A 24,904-nucleotide genomic window follows, 5' to 3' on the forward strand; every position below is an offset into this window, starting at 1 on the left:
CACACACACACACACACACACACACACACACACACACACACACACACACACACACACACACACAGATATTTTAAACCGTCTGTCTATCATGTAATAAAGGAAGACCCACATGCAATTATATCCCATATTTATAATTGGACGACCGTGTGCCATAAAATAAATACACATATATAACAAAGTGCATTTCCCATAGTGTGATTAGAAGGTTTGATGTGTTCATCTTCAGTTTTGCTTTTCACTGTTTCAGTGTGTAATTACAGGATGTCAGTTCTTTATGCTTCAGCTGTGAAAGTCAATATTCACTGAAAAAAGAAAAACAAATCGATGAACTCATCAATGATTCAAACACAGACCATTAGCAGGCTACAGCAAAGCACACACATACAGTTGTATCCTGTTGACAGCAGTGGGGCTTGTGTGTGTTTGTGCAGAAAAGAAATCACGAGACACTAACAATTTGTACAGCAGCTGTCAGCACTTTGACTGATGCCAAACTCCCAACAAAGGCTGTTTACCAGAGCAGCAGGACATAGACTTTGTGGATCAAGACCTTGATCAATAATTGAAATGGTTCTAAATAAAGAGCAAAGACAGACAACAATGATTGCTATTTATAAATCCTTTGCTTGGATCAATATCGACTCACGGGTGAGGCTGTTACTTGAAAAATCTGGATTTGTAGGTTTTGTATCTATAAGCTGAAAATTGTGATTAAGTCTTTTAATTTGTAATGGTTAGGTGATCAAAGAAAGCATGAAATCAACTGTAAAAGGGCAAAAAGTAGAAGGACGGGGAAATGATAAGAAAAAGGACATAATGGAAAAGGTGCTGACAGAGGAAAGGTAGAAAAAAGAAAGGAAAGGAAACAAAATGGGAGCAGACAAGCTGTAAGGGAAGCGAAAGGTATTACAGGAAATAAAAGTGGAAGCTACAAGATCTGCAATATGAAAGAGAGCGAGAGATAGAAAGAGTTTTTAAAAAAGGAAGAAAGACCATGCAGGCAGGAAGGAAGGGTGTGTAAAATTTCTGTGTGTGAGCTGTGAAAACTGTAAATAACATTTAGAATTTGAGGTGTTGGGCAGGAGATTATATGTGATACAATTCTGTGGTTGCACGTGTGCTTTAGACATTAGCTGATTACAAGGCTTTTCAAACCAGAGGAGATGAATTGTAAAAGAAAAAAGAAAAGAAAGAAAAAGAAAAAAGGTAAATGGTAAAGAAGTCACTCACTGACCTGAAATCCCCATTGAGCTTAATCTTACAATGTCCAACGATGGCAACATGTTCCAATAAAGGCAGATTATTGGATCTTGTTTGGCATTTATTCTGTTTTCTTCTTCTATCTGTTTTATCAAGTGATGTATTGGTATTGGCATGGAATTTTTCTACAGTTTTTTTGTTTGATTTGTTTGGTTTTTTTATACTGATTCATACGGGACAAACACTTTTATTCATCTTCTTGGGAAACTCACCTCAAATGTACATTAATTTGAAGAAAAAAACAAACCCCAAAAGAATACACAAACCCTACATATGGGAAAACAGACATCTTTCTTTGAATCTCCTAATTGTACATTCGAGATAAAAGCAGGAGACAGACACACACACACACACACACACACATGTCATTTTATCAGACAGGAAACAGTCCATGCTATAACTTTTCTTTTTGTTTTTAGTGTTGGAAACTCACCATGAATAATAATGTCATGTAATATTGCTTTAGGGACTTCAGAAAGAAAGGGAGCAGATTACATTATATAATTACTTCACATTAGTGCTACAGCTGTTTGTTTAAAAAATTTTTTTTACAATAGTTCCCCCAAAATAGCTGCTTGTCGCATTTAAAAGTCTTGTGTACAATCTGGAGAGTGGCCTTGTTTCTAAAAACATTGTAAGCCAGTTGAAGGCTAGTGTGAAACCCCTTCTTCCTTAAATAACCTATTTGTTAGTATAATGCAGCATTTCCAAAAATAAAGACATATAATGTTACAAACAATGTAGATAATTCGCTTCTGTGGTACTTTCTTTAACTTAGGAGTGATCGGTTGTCATTCTTACCAAAGTGAAGCTACATGACTTGTTTAAACAGGGAAGTATCATCCCCGTCACGTGACTGCAGTCTGACAGACAAACTGAACAAAGACTGTTCTGCAGCTGAACTCACAGTGAGCGCTATTTAACAGTATTTTTATGGTAAGGCTTGCACGGGCACGCATTCACTGCGTGGGTGGACCTTTTGGGTGTGACGTCACCGCACGATTCCCTTTACCCGGGTCCACTCATGCCTGACTCTCACAGCAGCGCGCGCCTCGCTCTCGCACCAACTTACCTTGAATCCAGAGCGGCGCCGTAAGTGAAAGAAGAGGGAATATACGGTGGGTATTTTCTTGTGTTTTTACCTGCATTGCGACTCGACTGGGACATTGATAAACGACAAACTTCTACACTAGTGAAGGAAAGTCAAAAAGCAGGTGAGAACTTAATTTTTTTGGATGTGTTGCTTCTGTGAGGGAGAGTCGCGTTGTTTTCTTGAGTGTGAATGATGTAACTGAAAGCCTTCGTCACATGCTTCAAACATCTTTTTACCAATTAAATAAATACTTTGAAACCAGACAGCAAACCGCCGTGTCTTGTTTACAAGAAGTCATCGATATTAAATTAAACGGAAGCCGGCTTGTTTGTTTTCATTAAAGCGTGTTAATTAATAAAGTCACATTTTTCCAGAATTTTTTAAATAGCTGTCAAAAACTGACTTCATGAAAAATCTTCAAAGAACTTCATCCAAGAACCAAAACCTGGTCACATCAGACTCCCAACGTTGTTTTTGTAGCTGTTTAATCAGTTCAAGAGCATCTGAAGCCCAAAGTAACAGCGGGCGTAATCAGTCACAGCAAGTGAGCCTGTTACACATCCAGTGGAAGTGAAGGCAATCACACCCACAGAAAGTCATGCAAACGGCGCAAATATTAGTATGCAGACGTAGACTTTGAAAAATCAGCACAGCCGTTGTAAAAGTAACTGTGTGAAACCTTGAGATACACTTTCTGATTTTCTGCCTGTCAGCTGATATCTCTTAACTGCTGAGGAAAAAGAGGAACAACTTTGGGTTTCACAATTCCAAAAGATATACTAGTGGAATTTTTGCAAATGTAAAAAAGGAGAAATGGGAGGGGGGGGGGGGATCTTCCTTTGCGCACAGCATGCGTGCGGTCAGTAAGGTCAGACAGTCCTACAAACATCAAGTGTGCGCCATGTGTTATCAGCGTTATTGGCTTCAGTCAAAATGGTGTGAATTTAAATGACACCAGTAAACATTCTTGGCAGCCAACACTGGATTTTCTTGGACCAGTGAGCGGAAGTTAAACAAATGAAAGTCATTTTGAAACTGCTGGAACTTAGCGCTTAGAGCATTCCCTAAAGCTGAGTCAGAATTCAATTTGCTTTGCTGTGAAGATCATGTGTTGAGGTTCATGTTCCCTCATCATGTTAAAATGAACATTAAAACCAACAGTTTTAATGCAGTTGTCGAGTGGTTTAGTACACGAAAACATGATTTCTTTTTTCTTGTCTTATTAAGCCACAACTGTGACACAGAGTTTGAGGCACCTGCTGGAGCTGCATGCATTACTTCTGTTAGTTCAGTATATTTTATGATATTGCTCTGTTGTTAAAGCCAGTATTTTATCATTTACATTACACCCATAAATCAACAAATCTTTGTATTAAAAGTCCTGGATAAGAGATTTGTAGGCCTTTAGTTTTTCCTTTGCACAGACTTGAGTTTGTCTTCAACTGCCAGCAGTTTGGTTTCACCCACAAAACACATGAGCAACTGCAAACATGAAAGATGACTATGACTGGGCGTAGTTGAGTTATGTAGCATGTTTGTTTTTCTCTGGAGGGGAATCTATCATGCCCTTTCATTTTGTTTGTCATCATACACTCTATTATATCGTTGACCTGACTTTAGCTTTTATGATGTCACATGGACACACATGGACTTCCTAAAGATTCTGAATGATGTGAAGGTCTGGAGTCAGTGGTGGCCACAGTATGTGAAAATGATGTCTTGAGCCCCCCGAACAACTCTTTCACAATTTAAAAGGATAGTATGTAGCTTTCGGGATATAGCCACAGAATCAGGGAAGAAAGAAATGAATTCATGGAAAAATCATTAAGCATATTTAGGTAATCATCTGACCTAGTTTTTTTTTTCTGGGCGCATGAAGTAACCTCAGATCATAACAACGCCTCCACAGGTTTGTAAAATAAGCACTATGCATGATGGGCTCCTGATATGCCTCATTTCTTACCCTGATGTTCCGATTTCCCTGGAACAGGGTAAAACTGGGCTCATTAGACTATGTGACTTTTTTTCTACTGGTGTAGAGACCAATATTTTCACTCCCTATCAAATTGAAGCCTTTCTTCTGGTTAGCTTCACTGATAAGTGGTCTTTTTAGGGCTACATAGCTCTGGAGACCCAATCTCTTGAGTTCTTTACATAATATGTGTATGAAAGTGCCTTTCTTGCAATGTATTACACTTGCATTACACATTCCTCTTTACTCGACTTAAAAGAATGCACTATGGAATGAAATTAGATGCCGGAGAAAGTAATTTGACTGCTTGGCATATTACTTTCTTCGTTACTCTGTAAAACATAATTACATTTTACTTATAAACACAAAGCCAAACAAAGATGAAAACCAGCCTAAACATTAAAGTAGAATCGCCAGTAATTCTATTTTAGAAACAAAAACAGGTAGAAATGGAGGCTGCAGGCTGATGGCCCATCACTGTGGAAATTCGGGGCCTGGTTACTGTGCTGGAGTCATCATGGGCTCGGCTTTATCATCACTCTGGGTTCTTGGCTAGATTTGTGTTTGCATGCTGTCTGTGCAGGTGCTTGCAAAGAGCTGAAGTTGTGTTAGCCTTATAATGCAGTTGGTACAGTAATTTACTTTACTGCATTATAGAAAACTCTAATATGATTACAGTCAAGCGTTACTTTGTAATCACGTTACTTTGTAATCATGTTACTTTGTAACATGTTACATACAACAGTGTATCTTTATTCAGTTATTTTAATCTAACTGAATTTGTTGAGCACCATCTTTTTAAGTCTTAATAATTTGTTGCAAAGTTGTTGTACCAGACTGTATATACTGTCACCGTGGCATTGGCTCATACTAAACATGGTTGGTTCTTTGTACTTTTGTATGCTGATGAGGGCCACGATGGTACAGTGAAAGAAAGGCATTGCGGAGTCTAGTTCTTTCCGTTTTCTTAAAAGTAAATAATACATACTGATAGTGTAATAATAATTCCCATATACAATTTTGCTAGTGTTATTTGGAACTCTGTTAAAAGTACTTATATCAATTGAGTTGTATTTTGTTAAGACATTTTTCACCAATCATTTTGATCAAGCTAATAATAGTGAAAAAAAAATTTGTTGTCAAGACTACGTCTCACAGATCTCTTTTCCTATTTTTGGTTTAACAGGATGGGTGAAAGCAACTGCTCAAGGATAGATGTAGACAACGATACATGCCACTTCAAGCACCACATTAACCCTCCTGTGAACCCCCTGATCAGCGCCTCCATGTTTGCTATAGGCATCTTTGGAAACGTAGCTGCCCTGGTGATCTTGGAAATACGGCGACGCAGGAACGTAAGGAGTGGAGGCACATGGCATCGCAGCTTGTTCCACATCCTCATCACATCATTGGTGGTTACGGACTTGACTGGAACCTGTTTGGTCAGCCCATTAGTGCTGGTTTCATACTCGCGCAACTTAACCCTGATTGGTATGAGGCCTAAAACTTGCGGATTGTGTTCGTACTTTGGTGCCAGTATGACCTTCTTCAGCCTGGCTACCATGTTGCTCCTCTTCTCTACAGCACTAGAAAGATGCTTTGCCATTGGGTACCCCTACCTGTACAGCCGGCATGTCACCAAGAAGTGTGCATACATCACAATATTGCTGGTGTTTTTGTTGTGCATGATATTCTGTCTCCTCCCTTTTGCTGGATTTGGGAGATATGTACAATACTGCCCGGGCACATGGTGCTTCATTGACATGAATGCAGTGAAACCACAGAACAAAGCCTATGCCATTCTGTATGCCACTTTTATGCTGGTGCTCGTGGTGGCCATTGTAGTGTGTAACGCCTTTGTGGTGTACCAGCTGTATAGGATGTACCAGCGCCGGAGGAGAAATGGCACAGTGATGTCCACAATGAGATCCAACAGTGAGCGCAAGCTTCTGTCCATGTCAGAGGAGGTGGAGCATCTGACCATGATGGTCGTCATGACCGTTATCTTTATCATCTGTACACTACCACTAGTGGTAAGTGACAATGGAGTGTTGTTCTGCAAATGACCTTTGTTCATCAGTTTGTTTGGGCTGAACTGAATCCCTAGGAGCCACTCATGGCCAATTCAGTTTTTTTTGTCTCTTCTTTTGAGGAGACCACTCTATAGGTGGATGAATCTACCAGAGGTGGAGGATGGACTTAACCTTGTTGTTTATTGTCTTATGTAGTCTGGGAGTTGACTGAATGTTAGGGCGGGTGTAGTTTTTTTCTCTGTGGTGGGGTCAGATGGGCACTGGGGTCCTTTTCTCCCCATCCCTAAATATGTCCCTTCTCCCACTTAATTACAGCAGGGAGTGGGGACCAATAGGAATGGTCAACGCCTCCTTCCGTAGACAAAATAAATAAATAAATACATTTTTTTTACTTCAATGCCTACAATTTTCACAATTGCAAGACCCTTCACTGAACTGACTCTTAGCTGTCTGGTTCTGCCCGCCAGACCACATGTTTAACATCCCTTGTCTACTATTTGTGACCGGCCTGATTAGGTCACTGCAGTTTTTGTGCTACATTGTTGGTCATGCAGGCTTACAGGCTAGTCTTTTTTGACACTTTATATCCTTTATACACTTTGGTAATAGTGATATTTTGGTTAGAGTACTTGTTATTAGGTTCACACTGTGTCACATTACCTTAATACTACACTACCACTATTTCAGACCCCCTAGAACACAAACCACGTTCCACTTATACAAAATTAGAGACAATGTTTACCTATTTACAAAAGGAAAGCGAAGTACTGGCTTTGCGGTTTGACTGATATGCAACTCATGTATATGCATCTCTTTTCAGCTTATCTGATCTCGAGTACGGATTGAAAGATAAAACTTTTTTTTGTTTTGTTTTTTTAGCCTGGTTGCTGAAAAACTGCTGTCTTATCAGATGTGTATCAAAATGTCACCCACAGCCGATACTGTTTATTGTGTGAAGTCTGATACATATGCAAATGTAACTGTTTCTCTGTGGACACTTGGTGGAAATGCAATACTTATAAACATTGCAGTAGATTATCGGTTGCTTTGACGCCAATGTGTAGACAGGAATTTCTGTAGTGCCTTTGTGAAGCTGCTGCCTATTTTAAAGCCAAAGATGATGCACTTCAGTTTGTGTACAGGGGCTTGCTAAAATATTCACATCTTTCCTTTTTTAACTTTTTTTTTTTGTCTTGTCTTGTTTTGTTTTTGATTTTTTTTTTTTTGTTAAGCCACGTAACACTGGCCTATGAATCATTCAAGCATACAAAACTACCTAACTCAAGGGATAAACCAGTGTTTTGTCTACATATCAGAAAACTTAAATGGTATCTTTAGGCACTTTGCCACTAAGCAGCTACAGCAGAGAAATTGTGTCTGAAAAGTTATCCCCGATAAGGATAAGCGGAAGAGAATGAATGGATAGATGCATGGATGGATGCATGAATAAAATAGACTGGTGAGTTTTTCAGGGTGTTTTCCAGCATGCGCTGCACTAACGGCTATGTTGAATGATCAGCCAGAAATTTGTGTTGAGCCACGCCTCCACAAGTGCTCCCTGCCCGGCAAACTTATGCTATGCTTTGCTCAAAACAGCAGGAAACTGCATGGCGCAAGCCATAGAAAAGACTGGGTTTCAGATCGCAGCACAGCACATGCCACTTCCTATGTGAAAGGGTTTATTACAGCTTGGCCAGGCTTCTGCACTGCCACAACTCTGAATTACGAAATTATTAAATTAAAAATAAATCAATCCAAGATATTTATAAAGCTATTTATGATCCCAAGCTATATTTTTCCTAATGATTTCTTCCATCACATATTGATTCACATATTTAGGGATAGCTCAGTAGGTGAAGTGGTTGCCCCATGATTGGAAGGTTGGGGGTTCAAATCCACTGAACAGCTACCCTGAGGTACCCCTGAGCAAGGTACCGTCCCTACACTGGTGGCTGCCCACTGCTTCACTGGGTGAATGGGTTAAATGCAGAAGAATAATTTCCCTACGGGGACTAACACATAATCATTGTCATTATTATTATACTTAAGTTTTATTTAAATAGTGAGTAGATAATGAAATGTCCAAGACTACAATCCAAACCCCCCCCCCCCCCCCCCCCCGACCCCCCATCAAATAGAAGTTATGTTTTAAGGTCAAGTTATCATTCCAAACAGCAAGCTTCACTTGCAGTATGCTCGGTAACTGGAAGCAACCTTCAAGATTTTATCAGTAATGTCATCAGAAAGCAATTTGGATTCAGGCTGTAATGAGAAGATCATGAGTATCTGTCTTTCCAAGTGCAATTAGAAATGTCACTTGTAACAACATCACAGATGATTGCTCAGGGGATGGTAGTAAAACACCAAAAACAAAACCTCTATGTTGTTAGACTTTGTTATATGATATTTCTGACTAGCTTAGCATGTTTACAAAGTAGACATATGAGAAACATTTGATTTCCTAAGCGTCACTTTGTTCTTTAAATGCTAAATGAGTAGCTTTCCCAGCAGAATATGATGCAATATGATGCAAAGTGCATATCATGCACTTTGTTGCAGATATCGGTTATGTGCTAAAGTGCCATCCCGTGTGCTGTTGCTTCTCAGCTCTGACCTGAAATACGGAGTCATGACCTTCAGCTCTGCAGTGTCTGCCAAGTTGTGCATTATACTTAACTTAATATCAGCCACAATATAAAAAGCAGACGACGCCAAGGCAGAAGACAATTTATGAACCGTGTTCTTACAAGCAGAGCCCTTCAGAGAGTGTTCCTCAAGGAGTATTATTCATTTAACAGTTATTGTTTGATCGTTATGTAAATCCCTCAAATTGTCACACATCCACTCACTTAAAATTTCTAGTGCTTTTGTAACATAAGCTATTCATACACAGGACTTTTAAAAAAAATGTCTTTAACACTAATGAGGAGCGTAATCATCACAGGATGAACATTTTGACAGCTTCTAATTGTGTTAATGAGAATCAACTGTCAGACAACTGCAGCCAGATGTAGAATTCTGTAGGCAGGTACAAGACACTGAGATCAGGTTTCTTCACTGCCTCAACAGGCAACTCAGTGAAATGCATGACTTTTGGTACAGCGAGGGTAAACAGGGACATGAGGGAGGAAGGAAATCTACTTGGGCTACAGTAGAACGCAGTGGGGGAAATAATTATTTGTTCCCCTACTAAATTTGTAAGTTTGCTAAATTCCAAATACATGAAGAGTCAAATTTTGGTGGTTTTATTTTTACTGGAGAGACATAAAATAAAATATGTATTTGATGATGTATATCTCCAGAACTGGGTTGCCTTTTTTCAGTCCATAGAACCATTTAAAGATTTTTATCATATTCTCTGAGTAAATTGTTTTCACTTAGTTGGGGATAATCTGCTTTAATTACATGTTACCCATAGTAGTCTTTTTTAACACCATCAACGATGCAGTATTGCCTTCTAGCAAGAAAGTAAACTTACATGTGTTGATATCAGTTTAAATGTATGTTATATGTTGAACATTTTCAGTGCTTTTCCTGGTTTCAGATGGCGCTTCTTAACAAGTCAAACTCTTGAACTCCACCAGACGACATTGACAAAACTGCTAATTTTACCATGCAAAGCTGTTAGTTAGGGTGTATGATTATGGTGACTTGATGGCGTCATTTAGATGCAAACTTATTCTGTATTTTTTTAATAGAAAAAAAGTTTGTGATTCTGTTGGACAGACTGCATCTTCATGTCAGTCATGTTCAGCTATTATGCGGCAACAATTTTAAATGGCTGAGTCATCAGCCTTTTTACCACCGCTCGCTGGTTTTTGGCGGTCGCTTGGGTGAAGTTGGATGCAAAGAAGTAGTTGCACCAAAAGCTTCCTAGTCATTGCTTTGGTTCCTAGCAGATTGCCATAGTTGCCTGTAGTTTTTCATGTTGGCCTGCAAATACTAGCCGAATGTTAGTGCAAATTATCAAGTGCAGCACACATTGAAGATGGAGGTTTGCCTTCAAAGTAGAGTCATACGTTAGCATTCAAGCCAAGTGTATTTTAAAGTGATAAAACTGCTACCCTTTTCACTGATAAGATCTGATGTTGTGACTGTCATCACTGAGCAGTTCTCTAATAATGACTGTAGCTCAAGAAGGTGGGGCTTGAATAAATATTTAAGGTTTTTCATGTTTGCAAAATGATTGTGAGATTCCCAAGGACACAATGATATACTGTATATACTCTTGGGTGTCCAGATTGTAATGTGAGACCACAGTCAGGATATCAAATACACACAGCCACATGGCAAGATCATATTACATTTTTCTGCGGATATGAAATCGTGGACAGATGATGTGGTTATCTGTGATCGCATTAAAATTTGAAAACGCTAGCCAACATTAATAAGTAACACGATATCATGAGGGCAAAATTAATAATGTCATCACCTCTGACTCAGTATCTGCTCAGCATACACTGTGGCTGTGTAACATTTTGCTCTTCGAAATGAAACTAAAACAGATGATATTAGTTCTCTGATCAATACCCTCAAAGACTTGCAACAACGCTTCCTGTTGGTGCTGTGAGAGAAACGTGGGCTCACGGTGAAAGTCTGACTTCTGTCTCCTCGCATTCTCGTTTCTCACACATGGTGAAGGCTGTCACTAATCAGAGTAATGATCCCATCTGGCTTTGTTTAAAATGGCACTGGGGTTTGCACTTAAAGAACAGAACACGCAAAAGGCACATTTTGTGTTTTATTCCAAGGTTGTTCACATTGTTCCTTCATCATTTGTATTTTTGAAATACATGCTGATTTTTCTTGCAAATTTTTCATGCAAATTACTCCTTATTTCCAGGTGATAAATTGAGTGCTCTCATAGGTGCCAACACAAATGTAGAGTGGAAAGCAAAAGAGAAAGCGCTAAATAAAAACTTGTAGACAGCAATAAAAAAAGAATTTCAGAGAAAGAGAAAAGGGTGGGTGGAGGACAGGAAGTGAATAAGAGAAGCACTGTTAGGGAATACAGCGAGCATGTAAAATATTAGGAGGTTATTGTCCGTTGTTATTTGATCCTTTTAACTGTATATTGTTCCCCTCAATCCCCGAGAGAGAGTAGCAGTCATTTCTAAACCTGCAGACTAGTCACAGCTTCCATGGATTGTATTAACATGCTGGTTCTCAACCTTGTGGTTATATGCTGAGGGAATGTACTGCTTCTTCCTGCCAATAAATGCAGTGGCTAATTTCACTGACATTCCAGCTGCAAAGGAGGAACTAATTAGTGTAATTTGATGCTCATTCTTGGCCTAAGGGGTGTTAATGAAAGCAGCTGTATTTAAAAGCTCAAGTACTTTATAATACATCAATTTTTCTACTACCTTTCTTTGATTTTGTCTTTTGAACAAGGTTGGAGGTTGTAGACCGAGGCAGATGAAAATCATATGGTGAGCTTACAAAAACGGAAAAGATCTGAATTTGAACTCAGTCGAGTTTAAAAGGTGCTTCAGTTGGAAGCATGTTTCCTACCTGCAGATCATATATTTGAGACTCTTTAGAGAGGATTTTTATCCAGACCATCTACAGCTAACCAAACTGCTTATTATTACCTAACCTTAACCAAGTAGTTAACTATATCAGTAGATATGTGATTGGCCTGAGAAATATTTTTCATGCAAACAAAGTTAAAGGAGGGAACTTTATATCCTGGAACATTAAAAAAAAAAGGAAAATTTATGTCCTAAAACACGGGGGGACACGAGTACATCATGAACTACCACAAGAGTAGTTAGAGTGTGATTTTAGTTTGGTTTTTAGGTTAGAAAGTACGGAGTTTCATTTTTAATATTTGGTCTGTTTATCCAAACGGCCCGAAGTATCTATGTGCTTTGAAAATGGTGGAGATTTCTTGAATTATTGGTAGGATGAGCTAAAAAACTGAAATATGTAAGAATACTTTCATTTTATTGTTATTTTTGTCTGTAAACTGAGTGAATAAGCATGAGAGCCCATATTTGGGAGTTGCAAGAAATTTAAATATTCTTCCTGATGTAGAACATTAGTTAGTAAAAATATCTTGTGTGCGCATTACTAGGGATAAATTGTAGTGCTATTTATTTTTGAGAAATCAGTTATGCAGACTAAAACCGAAACAATTAAAACTATGCATAATGAGATCAGGTTGTAAGATAAACTGAGCCCAAATTATCATTGGTTATTATGTAATCTAGTTTAGATCTGGGCTTCTATCCTCAGCCTCTTGTGTAAGTGGAGACCATTTCTCCACCTTTTTAAAAATTTACAGCACTCGCACTAGTCCACTCGCCAGCAACATTTTCGCCGTTGGATTGATTGCTATCATGCTAATCTCGCTGGAAGAAACAAAGAAAAAGTCTCCAGTTTCTTAGATGTCCCAACAGTATTTCCTCAATAATCAAAATAATCAATATATAGTAGAGCCACAGATTCTGCATAGATAAATAAATAAATGGGCTAGTATAAGCGGATGTGATTTTGCTAGCTAGAGCAATAATGCAAAAACATGAACATTCGTAGTATTTTTTTTACCACTTTTGTTCTACAACATTGGCTTTCTTGTAATTTCTTCTTTGGATGTTGGCTGGCTTTTGCACTGTTCACTGTCAAGATGATTCCAAACTCCTTCCACATGCAGGCAGCATTAAATTAAAATTAAGTCAAATTCAGCCCCCTATATCAAACTGTCTTTATGTGATGGTTTACTATTAAAGCCTTAATGTTTGATTTGGAACCAGGATGCTAGCTGTGCTGTGTCTTTCTCTCATGATGTTCGCTTTGAGATTGTACCTTGGAATCTTCATAATCTCTCTATCCTCACTCCTTGCTTCCTCTTTCCTCCCTCAGATTCGAGTGTACATCAACTACAATGGCGAGAATGATCACCCCTCAGACCTGATTGCTCTCCGCTTCATCTCCGTCAACTCCATCGTCGACCCCTGGGTCTTCATCTTACTCTCCCCTGGTGTTCAGCACTTTTGCTGGACCTCTGTCTGCCAGTCCACCCTGATAGACCAGAGAGGATCTGTGTTTAAATCATCGCTGGCTAAAGAAAATGCCAAACTAGAACTGTCTCGGCCAACGCTGTACACGGAGCAAATTGATTCAGTAAAAAATATGTGACTGCAGCAGTGCTTTGCTATCACTTGATATTTATGTTTACTGGACATGAAAGTAGACTGTGCGCTGTCCTACCTGAGCACCGAAGCTGCAGAAGTTTGCTGGGTCACAGCAGTGTTTCTTTTGGGTAATGGTCCATGCCATCAAGCTGATAAGAACTTCTAAGCAGCCTTATCAGTTTCGGGCCGTCTCTTGCCAATTACTGGGCATTTCCATACACTTCTAGCATTTCAGCTAAATGCACACTGACTTCTCCGGAGATTTTGTCTCCCTCATGACTTGCATTCTTTATGAATGAAAGAAAAATGGCTGCTGATGGGAAAGGAAATATCTAAAGTTTGGCAGTGATGTCATAGACAATCTGCAAGTGCGTTACAAATATTGATCACTGGTATTTTGATACTTCTCTTATCAACCCTGAGAGTCTAAACCTCGTACTTTAATCTAGGCTGCCAGATTGATGTTAGAAAAGTCAAAGGGCAGGATGCCTACAGAGTCTTAGATTAAGCTATCTTTTAACCAAAAAAGGTAGAGAGCTACAGTATTTATTTTTTATGTATAGTGTGTAGTATACAGGATACACTACCATGTTATTAACAGCAAGGTTTCATGTGCAAATGTATTTTGATTTAAGCTTCTTAAACTGTTAAGGAAAAGCGGATCAATAATCTCATGACACATGGCTGTTATTGTAATGCTTTTGATGCACTTTATGAACTTAGGGTACTTTTTAAAGTGGGTCTTATTAACGACAAAATAATTAAAAATAATGTGATCAAGTTAATTTTCCAGACCAGGTAGGTTTATATGTTAACTATTATAGCATAAACATACCTTTTCTGCCTTAAGTGATACTGTAGATTAAATTATGTCAGCTGCGTGATTTGTAAAGAAATGGCTGATTACATTCAGTATTTATCACTGTAATGGCAAACAGTTATTGGCAGCAGTTCACTAAATACACGTGCAAATGCATCTTTATGCACAATACAAAGAATATGCAGTGGCCATTTATAAATCCTGTCTCAAAGTTTTCATTATAAATATTTACACAACAAATATCTGAAGTCTTGAGCTTTAGCCCTACATCTGGTTTGAGATGATACCCTTTTACACACCTGTTTGGCGAATATGAACCACGCCACGCCATTTATTGGGTTTTAGTCTGGCTAAAGTTGCTATGTATCCAACTCATCTCTACCCAACTCCACCTTCTAAGCCGATGATGTGATTTTTGTTTTATTTGTGTTTGCTATGTCCTATTTGGGGTCATCTTCTAGCTTTCAATAAACAGTTGTGTTCAGAAGTTCTCATGGACATGAATTTCATAGTTTGGGGCGTTTAATGATTTCTTTGAATTTATCTTTATTTTCATAGTGTGGAACGACTGTAACTTTAAATGGAAAGGTGCTTTGAGTGTTCAGGTAGAGAAAAAACAGTCCATTTAAATGTTATAAACTTGCGTCATTCACACAAGCAGTTTTTCTGTGCTTCTCAAAGTTCTTTCTATCTAACGTTGACACACATTTTCTAATTTATGCATAAAACTTTTTACAGAAGAGGATAAGGGCATTGGGGGTAAAAAAGCGGTAGGTCTCCCGCCCCCCCCCCCCCCCCCCACCCCCAGAGTTCTGAGAAAAGAGTTGGAATTCTGAGAGATAAAAAAACAAAATAAAAACACGTCCCCATTTTTTAGTTTTTTGTTTTTTTCCTGTAGCCCTAATCCCCTTCCATAACTTTTGACTATAGTGGTTCTGACTGAAATACGGTTGAATAAAACTTTACTGTATCTGAAGTAACCTGTAACTGAAGGGTGTCTCCTACAGTAACAATCTGGTGTTGAAACAAGACATCTTTCTAAATTAGGGCTCACAGCTAAGATCCTCTTAGAAATTCAGCTGATAAAGCAAAGGTTTCCAATGTAAGTTTCCTTTCAGGTCCTTAAGAATTGTACCCTGCATTAATCATTTTTGCAGTTAGCCTACACAGCTCACGCGCTTTACTGATCAGCCACCCACCATTACACAACAGTGATGTCACTTTTAGCAAATCAGCTGAAATCAGATGACTACTGATTTTCTTGGAAAATGTGGGTAGTATTCTCCACTTTGTTTTTTTGCAGACTTTCAATGGGATAAAAAGTTATATGTGGTTGAATTACACAGTATCTTTCTCTTAAAGGAACCCTGGGGAATAAAATAAAGCTACTGCAAACTTCTGCCTGCTCTCCTGCCATTATCTCTCAAAAAAAGGGAAAATTCTCCCACTGACGTGACTGGGTTTAGGAATTGAAATAGTTTGGTGCTCAAATGAGTACAAAGTGGAAAAATGTTCACAGAAATGTGTGGTAAAGGCCAGAAGATTCAGTGAGCATCACTGTGAGAATTGCCCGTTGTGTTGTTAAAATCTGCAGTTTATTGCCTCTGCTGGTATGTTGTTGATTCTTAGCTCAGGCTCAATATGTTCAGTGTTTACGACAGAGACTTACTGCTTCCTGTCAGTGGTAATGTGTTCTTTCTGTGTGCACTAATGCCAATGTGTTCTCTTGTGATTTTGAGAATGAGCGTGTGTATGTGAGTCTTTGCGTCAGTGTGCCTGTGATATGTATCAGCTTGTGTGACAGACAGCAAATGTAATGTCAAACCTGAATGCTACCTACCTGGATTTTTCTGTAATTAAGTACTGTACATGAAATTGAATGCACTGAGCGCACAAGCTTGTGTGTGTGTTTTATGGCTTGTGTAAATAAACATCTCATCTACCAAGTATTCTGAGCAACCAGATTTGTAACTTTTCTCACACACACACACACACACACACACACACACACACACACACACACATACACACACACACACACACACACACACACTTTTTATATGCAGTATGTGGATGGGTTCCAGATGTAGAGAACAGAGTCGAATATGGCAGCTAAAACTACATACCAAGACCTTCTGCTTTGTTTATGATCAGCTCTCTTACTTTTGGATGCAACGTACAACCATATATGCTATGTTATAAAGGTGCTAAAAGATCTGTCCTGGTAAAGCAGAAGACGGTCAGGACAAAGCGGGGAGATGAATGCCCTTGTTTGAGAGGGAAAAAGTCTGACCTGCACAGGCCCATGATCACTGCAGAAATATTAAATAACTGTGAAGTAAATTACTAAATTGAGTTTGCTAGTTTTCATTACCAAATTATATGGTTTAATCTAACTCATAGTTACAGTGTATCAATAGAATTCAATTGAGGGGCCACAGTGACTTTATTGGGCTACCCCTGAGGCCTGTTCAAACATCTGTTTAACCGAGTTGAAACCACTGAGGCAGACTAAATACAGCCTGAGAACAAGTGCAAAAATATTTAACATATTTTGGAAAATTCTGCAAGTCATATATTGAGCCTTTGCCTCAGATTTGAGGCAGGAGAGTTTTCTCCAAGCATGACATCCCGGTGCATTTCAGACCCAGCAAAGACAAAAATTGGTTCACTCGAAAGACAAAACGCCAAAACACAGACTTAACAATGTGGTGTATGCTGTACAGTGCAGCGAGGAATGCCCAGACCTCTACATTGGAGAGACCAAACAGCCACTTCACAAGCGCATGGCACAACACAGAAGAGCCACCTCCACAGGACAAGACTCAGCAGTCCATCTGCATCTTAAGGATAAAGGACACTCTTTCGAGGATGCCAATGTTCACATTTTGGACAGAGAGGACAGATGGTTTGAAAGAGGAGTGAAAGAAGCCATCTATGTCCACTGTGAGCGACCATCTTTGAACAGAGGCGGGGGTTTACGACACCAACTCTCTGCCATCTATAATCCAGTTTTGAGTTCCCTTCCCAGACGCCTTAACGCCCACTCACATCCTGGGCCATCTGATCTCAGGAATTCGCATGATAAGGTGGGGCCAGGTTTCACAATGAACTCACCCGAAACTCTGGCTGATTGGGACCCACACCCAGTTTCACACCTTGGCTCAGGATCAGCAGAGGGTCCTTTTGTCCCTCTGTGGGGGGACACTCCCACTAGGTTTATATCTGGGACTCTCCACCATTTGACCTTAGAACTGAAGAAGCTTCTCGGATGAGAGGTGAAACGTCTTCAAGCAACTTAAAGAAGTCCAGACGCTTTTCTTTGCAAGCTCCTTTGACTCAGATTTGAGACAAAAAACGCTGTATTACATTGAAATGTGAGATTATTCATTTAAATTTATTTTTAGACACTCCAAAGGCCATTTAACTAATATTGTTTGCTTTTGAAGGTAATATTCCAGCGTGCACCCAAATGAATTGTGGAATGCAAATGGAAAAAGATTGCTCCTGCTTTGGGCCAAAACCTATGCAAGCATGGGTGAATAACTTTACACAACAAGGCCCCAACTATTTAAATAAGAACCTTTTTGCCATCATGTAACAGTGCTAACCAACATACTGTGTTGCTAATTTATTCTTAGCTGGGTAATTGTGAAACTGGCAGAAGAGCACTTGATTTGCTGCAGCTTTGTCCTAAATGAGAGGCGCTACTGCCCAGGAAATGTGAATAATATTTGAACAAGTCAGAACAGGAAACACTGGTGGGGGTGGGCATATTTATCAAACTTAAATGTTTCGGATTGCTAAACAAATTTTAATATTAGCCAGAGCTAACCCACAGAAATAACAAATTGCAATTTTTCAATGTTGCTTTAATTTATTAAGTAAAAACAGCTATCCAAAAGCAGTAAAGCAGCCGAAGGCCATTGCACTACCACTAGCATGTTTGACGGGGGAATACATTTTTCCATGGTGGCCAATGTAGACAACACAGTGGAACCAAGCCATTAACACAGTACTTTCATTTTTAGGACATTTGGAACCACAATATATAATAATGTTCCATTAAAACATCAGCAATCAGTGTGTATACCAACTTGATTTAATGATAGTACTTAAGACATGGTTTAATTACTAGAAACACACTAATTAGCAGTCAGGCACGTCACAACCAAGTCCTCGATCTACAAACGTCAACCAATAATAAATTAATTCATGAGTCAGACCCACACTGTCATCACTGAAAGCTCACATCATTTGATTCCACTTGATAGGAATGCCATTTCCCTTTACAATTACCTGTATTCCACCATGTGTTCTGTTAGTTAATGTCCCAACAACAAACGGCTAATGTCTAGTCAGCAGACCAGACATCAGGAACACATTAGCGTTAACTAAGTTTATTCTGCAAAATTGAAAACTGATTAATTAACCCTGTCTGGTTAATTTTATAATCTCTTCTTGTTGTGTTTCGATTAGGTCAGAGGAAGGAAGGAAGGAGCTCCCATGTGTGTTTACTTTGTGTTTGTGTTTTATAGATTGCTAATTCCAGATAGTGGTATCGTAGTGCTGTGGGCTTACCCGAAGGATGGTGGGTAGAATTACAAACGATACTGATCCACAGCTAATAGGACTAGAAGACTGATCTGATTTCTCACATGCTGGAGGGAAATTAAAGCACAGGAGGCAGCCAGCTTGACTCACAAATCAGAAACCTCGATATGAGGTTCGGAGTGGAATAGGGAGACAAAAGCAGCAGCAGCAGCAGCAGATAAAAGCTAAAAGGAAGCTCAAGCTGAGTAATTACCAGGAAATGACAACAACTCAGCATTTTTGAGGTCTAACCTCTTTCACATCTGAATGTGTGGGAAAAGTTGTGTTTGGTTGAAAGTACAGGCAAAAGCGACAACAGTGTGGCCTGTGGTTCAAAGACTGTGAGGCCCAGAATTTCCGTTTAAAGTTTTGGGGAAAAATCACTTATTTTCGAACAGGCTATAGCCATGTGCTTTCATTTCAGTTCTGGTGGGAACACGAAGACAAAAATAAACTGTCAAGATTCCTGGTTCTTATTTTGTCACAGGTGAAGTAAGATCATTTTGCATTTCCTGGTTGGCAGCTCGTAGCAAAATGCAGGGCAGATTCTTGGCAGTTGATCTTGCATTTTCAGCCCTGTCTCCGTTTATTTGGAACTTATTAGCTTTAAGTGGTGTTTATTAGCTTTGATTTTATTTTACTAGCCCATGTTTATGCTCATATTAAATACGGCCAAAATTGCAAACACTGTAATGCGGTCAGTGTGTCCACAAGTAATTCCTGTAAGACACACGTTACGTCACACTTAGTTTCAGACTGTTCCTACTCTTGAATCTGCATAATGTCAACAGAGATCATAGGCTTAACATGAGATATAAGTCACAGAAGCCCCAATCCCCCACCCACCTTTGTTCGCTTTACAAGAAAAAGTGAATCAAAAGCAAACTGGATTAAAGCAGGGGTGGCCTTGGAGGGAGAAGAGCTAAAAGTGGGTGAGGTGCTGCATCAAGGCCTATATAATATAAATAAGGATTATTCTGAACTGTGTTATACACCACTCTGCATTTTTACAGTGTGTCTTTTGTGGAAGAATGATGTTTAGGAACATTTGCTTTTAGGTTTCAGTAAACTTGTGGTTTAGATCCCCCCCCCCCCTTTTTTTTAACTTTGTGTAGTATTTCGAGTAAAACTCGAACCTGAAACCACTTCCTCATGAGTAATATTGGTATTAGTCAACCAGCATTCCCATCATGTGTAATCACCCACTTAATTTCAAGTTGCTGATGAATAATCAACAATATTGCTTTAATATGCAAATTTCACACCTCATTAGTTCTGAGGAAAAACAAGTTGTTAACTTAATGAAAAAAAGTCATGCCTGAGCTTATGTACATACAGATATATATACCGGTACATACATATATATATACATATATACATACATACATATATAGTATAGATAATATACTATATCTATAATATATATATACTATAATAGTATTTAATAATATGACTATTATATATATTAAATGTATGCTTATATGTTGTATAGTATGTGTATGTATTATGTATGTATTATATATATATTATATATATATATATATTATAATATATATATATAATAAGCAGAGTAAACCCTAGGTTGTAAATCAGTCAGAGGACTAACTCTCACAAGTGGAACACCCATGCACACATTCACAATCAATTTTAGGATCACCAAATAACTAAATAACCATTCATTCTTTGCACTGTGGGGCAGAAACTGGAGAAATCGATCCAGGGTCAGGGAAACATACAAACTCTACCACCGTGTAGGGTTTCTTTAGTGTCAAAGTCCATCTATAACTGGTGACATTGGTGACAAAAGCTTCCTTATATTGTAAAAGTCCGGGAACACATTGACAGCTTATGATTGTGTAATTTAAGAAGGAAGTCTACAATACGTGATGCTCTCACTGCTGCAGTATTGTTAGTCATAACCCAGTTATATTAATATAACCAATGAGAAAGTCAGGTAACTGCCAGAAGAAGTCTGACATAGACTTCTATTTGAAAACTGGCACTCATCTCCTTCGTCCTCACTATAATTTGGAGACGTTCTTCAGCTAATAGCTTTGAAAACTGCTCAAAGTGTCTGCAAGGCTTTTATTCCGGAAATCGCATCCTGTCACAATGTGAATGTATGTGATATTTGAAACCGCAAACACAAACGCTGCAGAAAACACAGCTTCATTTAAAAGGTTTCTCTCCTCCTCTTCTGTATCTAATTAAGAGGCCTGCTTTTCCTCAGGCAGCTGACAAATTGAGGCCCCTAAATGGCTAAATGGCTTGTTGAAGCAAAAGTCATGAGAAAAAAAAGCCAGTTTGCAGATTCAATTCAATTCAGTTTTACTTATCTTGTGCTAATTTACAACAACAACAATGTCTAGATGCTGTAAATTGTAAGGTAAAGACACCAGACACTAGAATTCTGGTAACGTGACAGTGAACCATCCCTTAGTTATGCTGCAATAATAGTCTGTTGAGTGGATTCCCAGGATGTTCTGAGTGTTTCTTCTTAACCTCACTCATCTTTTTTCACTCTCTGCGTATTTGTATTTTTCAGATCATTTGACCTCCACCAACCAAAGCAAGCTCATGTGTTGATGTTTCATGCACCCGAAACCTCTGTAATCTCATACCCACGGCATTACCTACGTGTGTAAAAATGTGTAAAATGTGTAAAGCTTGGGTTAACCACAGAGTTTTTTCAGGTATCTAACTAACAGCCCTGAATCGAAAAAAAGAACTTGAAGTACAAGTATGCCGTTACCCCATGGCAACAGCAACTACACAGGGCTTACCTGTAAAGTTTTGGCTTTGACAGACATGTTCCAACATCTGTGTTGCATATCCTTATCTGTATTGTACTGAATGACAGGAATTCAGATAAAGGGAGGATAAAAACAGAAATGAATATGTTGTTTACTTACCATGCACCCCAGATATTTGAAAAAACACACTTCCACAGTGAAATGTTCTTATTAAGGCTGCTGTAAGAGTGAGCAGGCGGTGAGTTAGGTCGTATGAAAAAAATATCACCATTTACACCTTCTGTGTGAATAAGAGACCACACAACTGAAATAGTATGTGCATTACATTTTAATGACCATTTTATGTTATAGCTGATCAAAATCATAAAAACAATTCACATGGAATCTGGTATACCAGGGGACCTTTTAGGAATTTGAAATTATCCACACACACTTGTGCTACTTCTCACACGCTGGCATGAGATAAAGTCTATTTTTATTTGAATTTAAAGGCAAACCTAACATCAATATTAAAAGGCTGCCACAAAGCAACTTCTAAACCTGCTGAAAAACAAATATTTCTTACTGAGACCTTTTGAAATTGTACTCCTTTCCCGAATTTTGCTCTTTCTCAGTAGATCTACATGCTGTTTAGTGACATTACCTCTTGCAGTGCAATTAAAATGTTGTCCAAGCTTCGGTGTTTAATTGTCAACACTGCTTCTGTAAGTCTTGTGTGCGTAAAAGAGGGGGGGGAAAGGTGTGGAGGAAATAAGATTGTACCATTGGACCACTGAACATCTTTAAAAGGACTTTGGTTATAATGATCATTAAGATTTTCAATGACCAAATCATGTAGAACTGGACATTTAGCATAAGCAGTAGGGACCATGAATGCATAAACTCACCCATCTGTCACTTAAACTGGCCACACACCTAAAAATGCACAGCTTTAGACCTCAATTTAAACTGATGTTTTACATAAAATGAATCTGCTATTCAGTTTTAGTGAAATCTAAAATAAGCTATGAGGCTGAAAATGCACAACATAGGACCCAATGCTGACACGTGGAGACAAACTGAAGTAAACAAAAAGCGAGCCATTTATTTAGGCAGTTACAGTAAAAAATAAAGGTAAGACATAACATACAGACGGAAACTGAAAATTCTCACTAACAGAAACCTAAACTGGGAACCAACACTAGGAGACAGGACTACTGAAGCTGGGAGACATTTTGACAATCAGCAAGGGGAGACAGAAACTGTATAGACGGCGATTAGGAGAAGTGGAAACACCTGGGAAAAAAACACATAGCAGAACTGAACATATCATAACACACATGAGGCGAGAGACCATAAAATTAAAACAGGAAGCATGTACACTGAGGTAGAGACACACAAACCTGATATACACAAAAGGTAAACAAGCAACAAACATGACAGACTGAAGGACACAAAGAGACCAAACCAAGGTTACCACAACACAAGAGGGAACCAAGACATGAGACTAAGAACTAGTAACATGAGAAATAACATTTTGTTTATTTCTCTATTAAAACTGGACATTTTATCATGGTTGTTATTTATATCTTGCTCTCATCTATACGATGTCTTTGTCCTGTCTTCCTCCCCTCACCTCATGAGTCGCAGCAGATTCAAGTCAATTCGATTTTATTTATATAGCGCCAAATCACAACAAAAGTCGCCTCAAGGCGCTTCATAAGGCTCCCACTCCCTGAGTCTGGTTCTGTCAGAGGTGTCTTCCTGTTAAAAGGGGTTTCCTTCCCACCTGGCTCACATCCAGGGCTGGACTGGGACAAAAAATCGGCCCGGGCATTTTGACTAGAGACCGGCCCACCAGGTATTATAGGAAAAACCATAAAGCCTTTGAATGAAAACAAACGCTGTTGTCACAGTGATGTACACTGTCTTGTTGGTATATATGTATCAGTCTAATAAACTTAAACCTACACCATCCTCCCTATTCTGGTATTCTAAACAGTACCCGAAAGTAGACTGCTTGGTCGAGTTAACCTCCTGAACTATCTACAACACATGGTGAAAACCTGAAATTAAGACAGAGAAGACTAGAGGTGAGACATGATCATTACTGATTACTGATGACAGATTTAGATATATTTTCATAAACCATTCATTTGCCACATCAATAAACAGCATGGCAGGGCAAAATATTTTTTCTAACATGGCAACCTTTAAAAAGTGAAAGGAGATAGAAAGACAGGTGAGAAAGAATAAAACTTAATTGACTTTTTGATGGCATTTTACACACAGTACTGGTACAGTATCTAGAAAATGTGGGAAAATACTGGCATCATATACAGTATACTTACTTCTGAAGAAATTATGATGGGACCCTAAAAAAAATTACTATGTACAATAATGGATTTCTATACATTTTACATCAGATGAAAACTTTGTTGTAAGATTCAGATAATTATTTATTAAAAGCTAGACATTTTAAATGAGAATAAGAAAGTATTTCTTTGTGCCCCCCTTTCCCTGTTAATGCCCTACCTGGCCCCCCTGGCAAAACTTTGCTAGACCCGCCCCTGCACAGTTACCAGCTGTCAGCTACTTAGAAAAGGATCCTGGTGTTATTTGTCTCTCAGAAACAGTTCATAACTTCCCTTCAACTCATTCATGTCACCTAAAAGGTAAACCTGTTTCTCCATCACCTGTTCAGCTCTGATGATTCAGTAAGGACATCTCCTGGTTTCATCTTCATGTTTCCCTCTCACCAGATAACCAAACGATATCATGACCAGCAGCTTTACAGCTGTGGCTCCAGCAAACATCAGCTGATACTAGAAATTAATATTAAATAAATTCTAACAACAGCTGATCAAGCTTAAACGTGCTGCTGTTGTTTAGCGCGACATCCGCTGGTTTCCTCTTTCTGGCGCAAAGTGGGCGATAAATAAACAAGAGAGAAAAGCCGATCAGCTGATCATTGATCAGGTTCATGATTGAAGTAGAAACAGGAGAGGGAGGGGGAGAGAATGAGAGAAGAAGAGGCAGCTGACAGCGTAAAGACAGAATAAATCCAGCTTTGTATCTTTTTCATTGTAGCTGAAGTCCGGGACAAACTGTGTTCCTTTTCAGCTCATTACAAAACGAGCAATATTTTCTCTGAATATGAGACGATTCCCTTTTTTACGGGACGGTTGGCAACTCTACTAACTAACCTTATGAATAAAATAAGATAAAACAAGGTCAACATCAGTAACATCATAGCACCCGC

The 24,904-nt window shown here is 38.8% G+C and overlaps 1 protein-coding gene across 1 annotated transcript; it reads left to right on the forward strand.

Annotated features, from left to right (window-relative positions):
• The first annotated feature begins 2,225 nt into the window (after positions 1–2,225).
• Positions 2,226–14,804, forward strand: ptger2a (prostaglandin E receptor 2a (subtype EP2)). The gene is made up of 3 exons (XM_005945151.3): positions 2,226–2,474; positions 5,512–6,358; positions 13,226–14,804. The coding sequence occupies exons 2-3, from the start codon at positions 5,513–5,515 to the stop codon at positions 13,499–13,501; spliced, it is 1,122 nt and encodes a 373-aa protein (XP_005945213.1). The 5' UTR covers positions 2,226–2,474; position 5,512; the 3' UTR covers positions 13,502–14,804.
• Positions 14,805–24,904: the final 10,100 nt, after the last annotated feature.

The sequence above is a fragment of the Haplochromis burtoni genome, unplaced genomic scaffold, assembly GCF_018398535.1.
Source record: "Haplochromis burtoni strain Fernald_Lab_line unplaced genomic scaffold, NCSU_Asbu1 Contig_443, whole genome shotgun sequence".
In the NCBI taxonomy this organism is placed as follows: Eukaryota; Metazoa; Chordata; class Actinopteri; order Cichliformes; family Cichlidae; genus Haplochromis; species Haplochromis burtoni.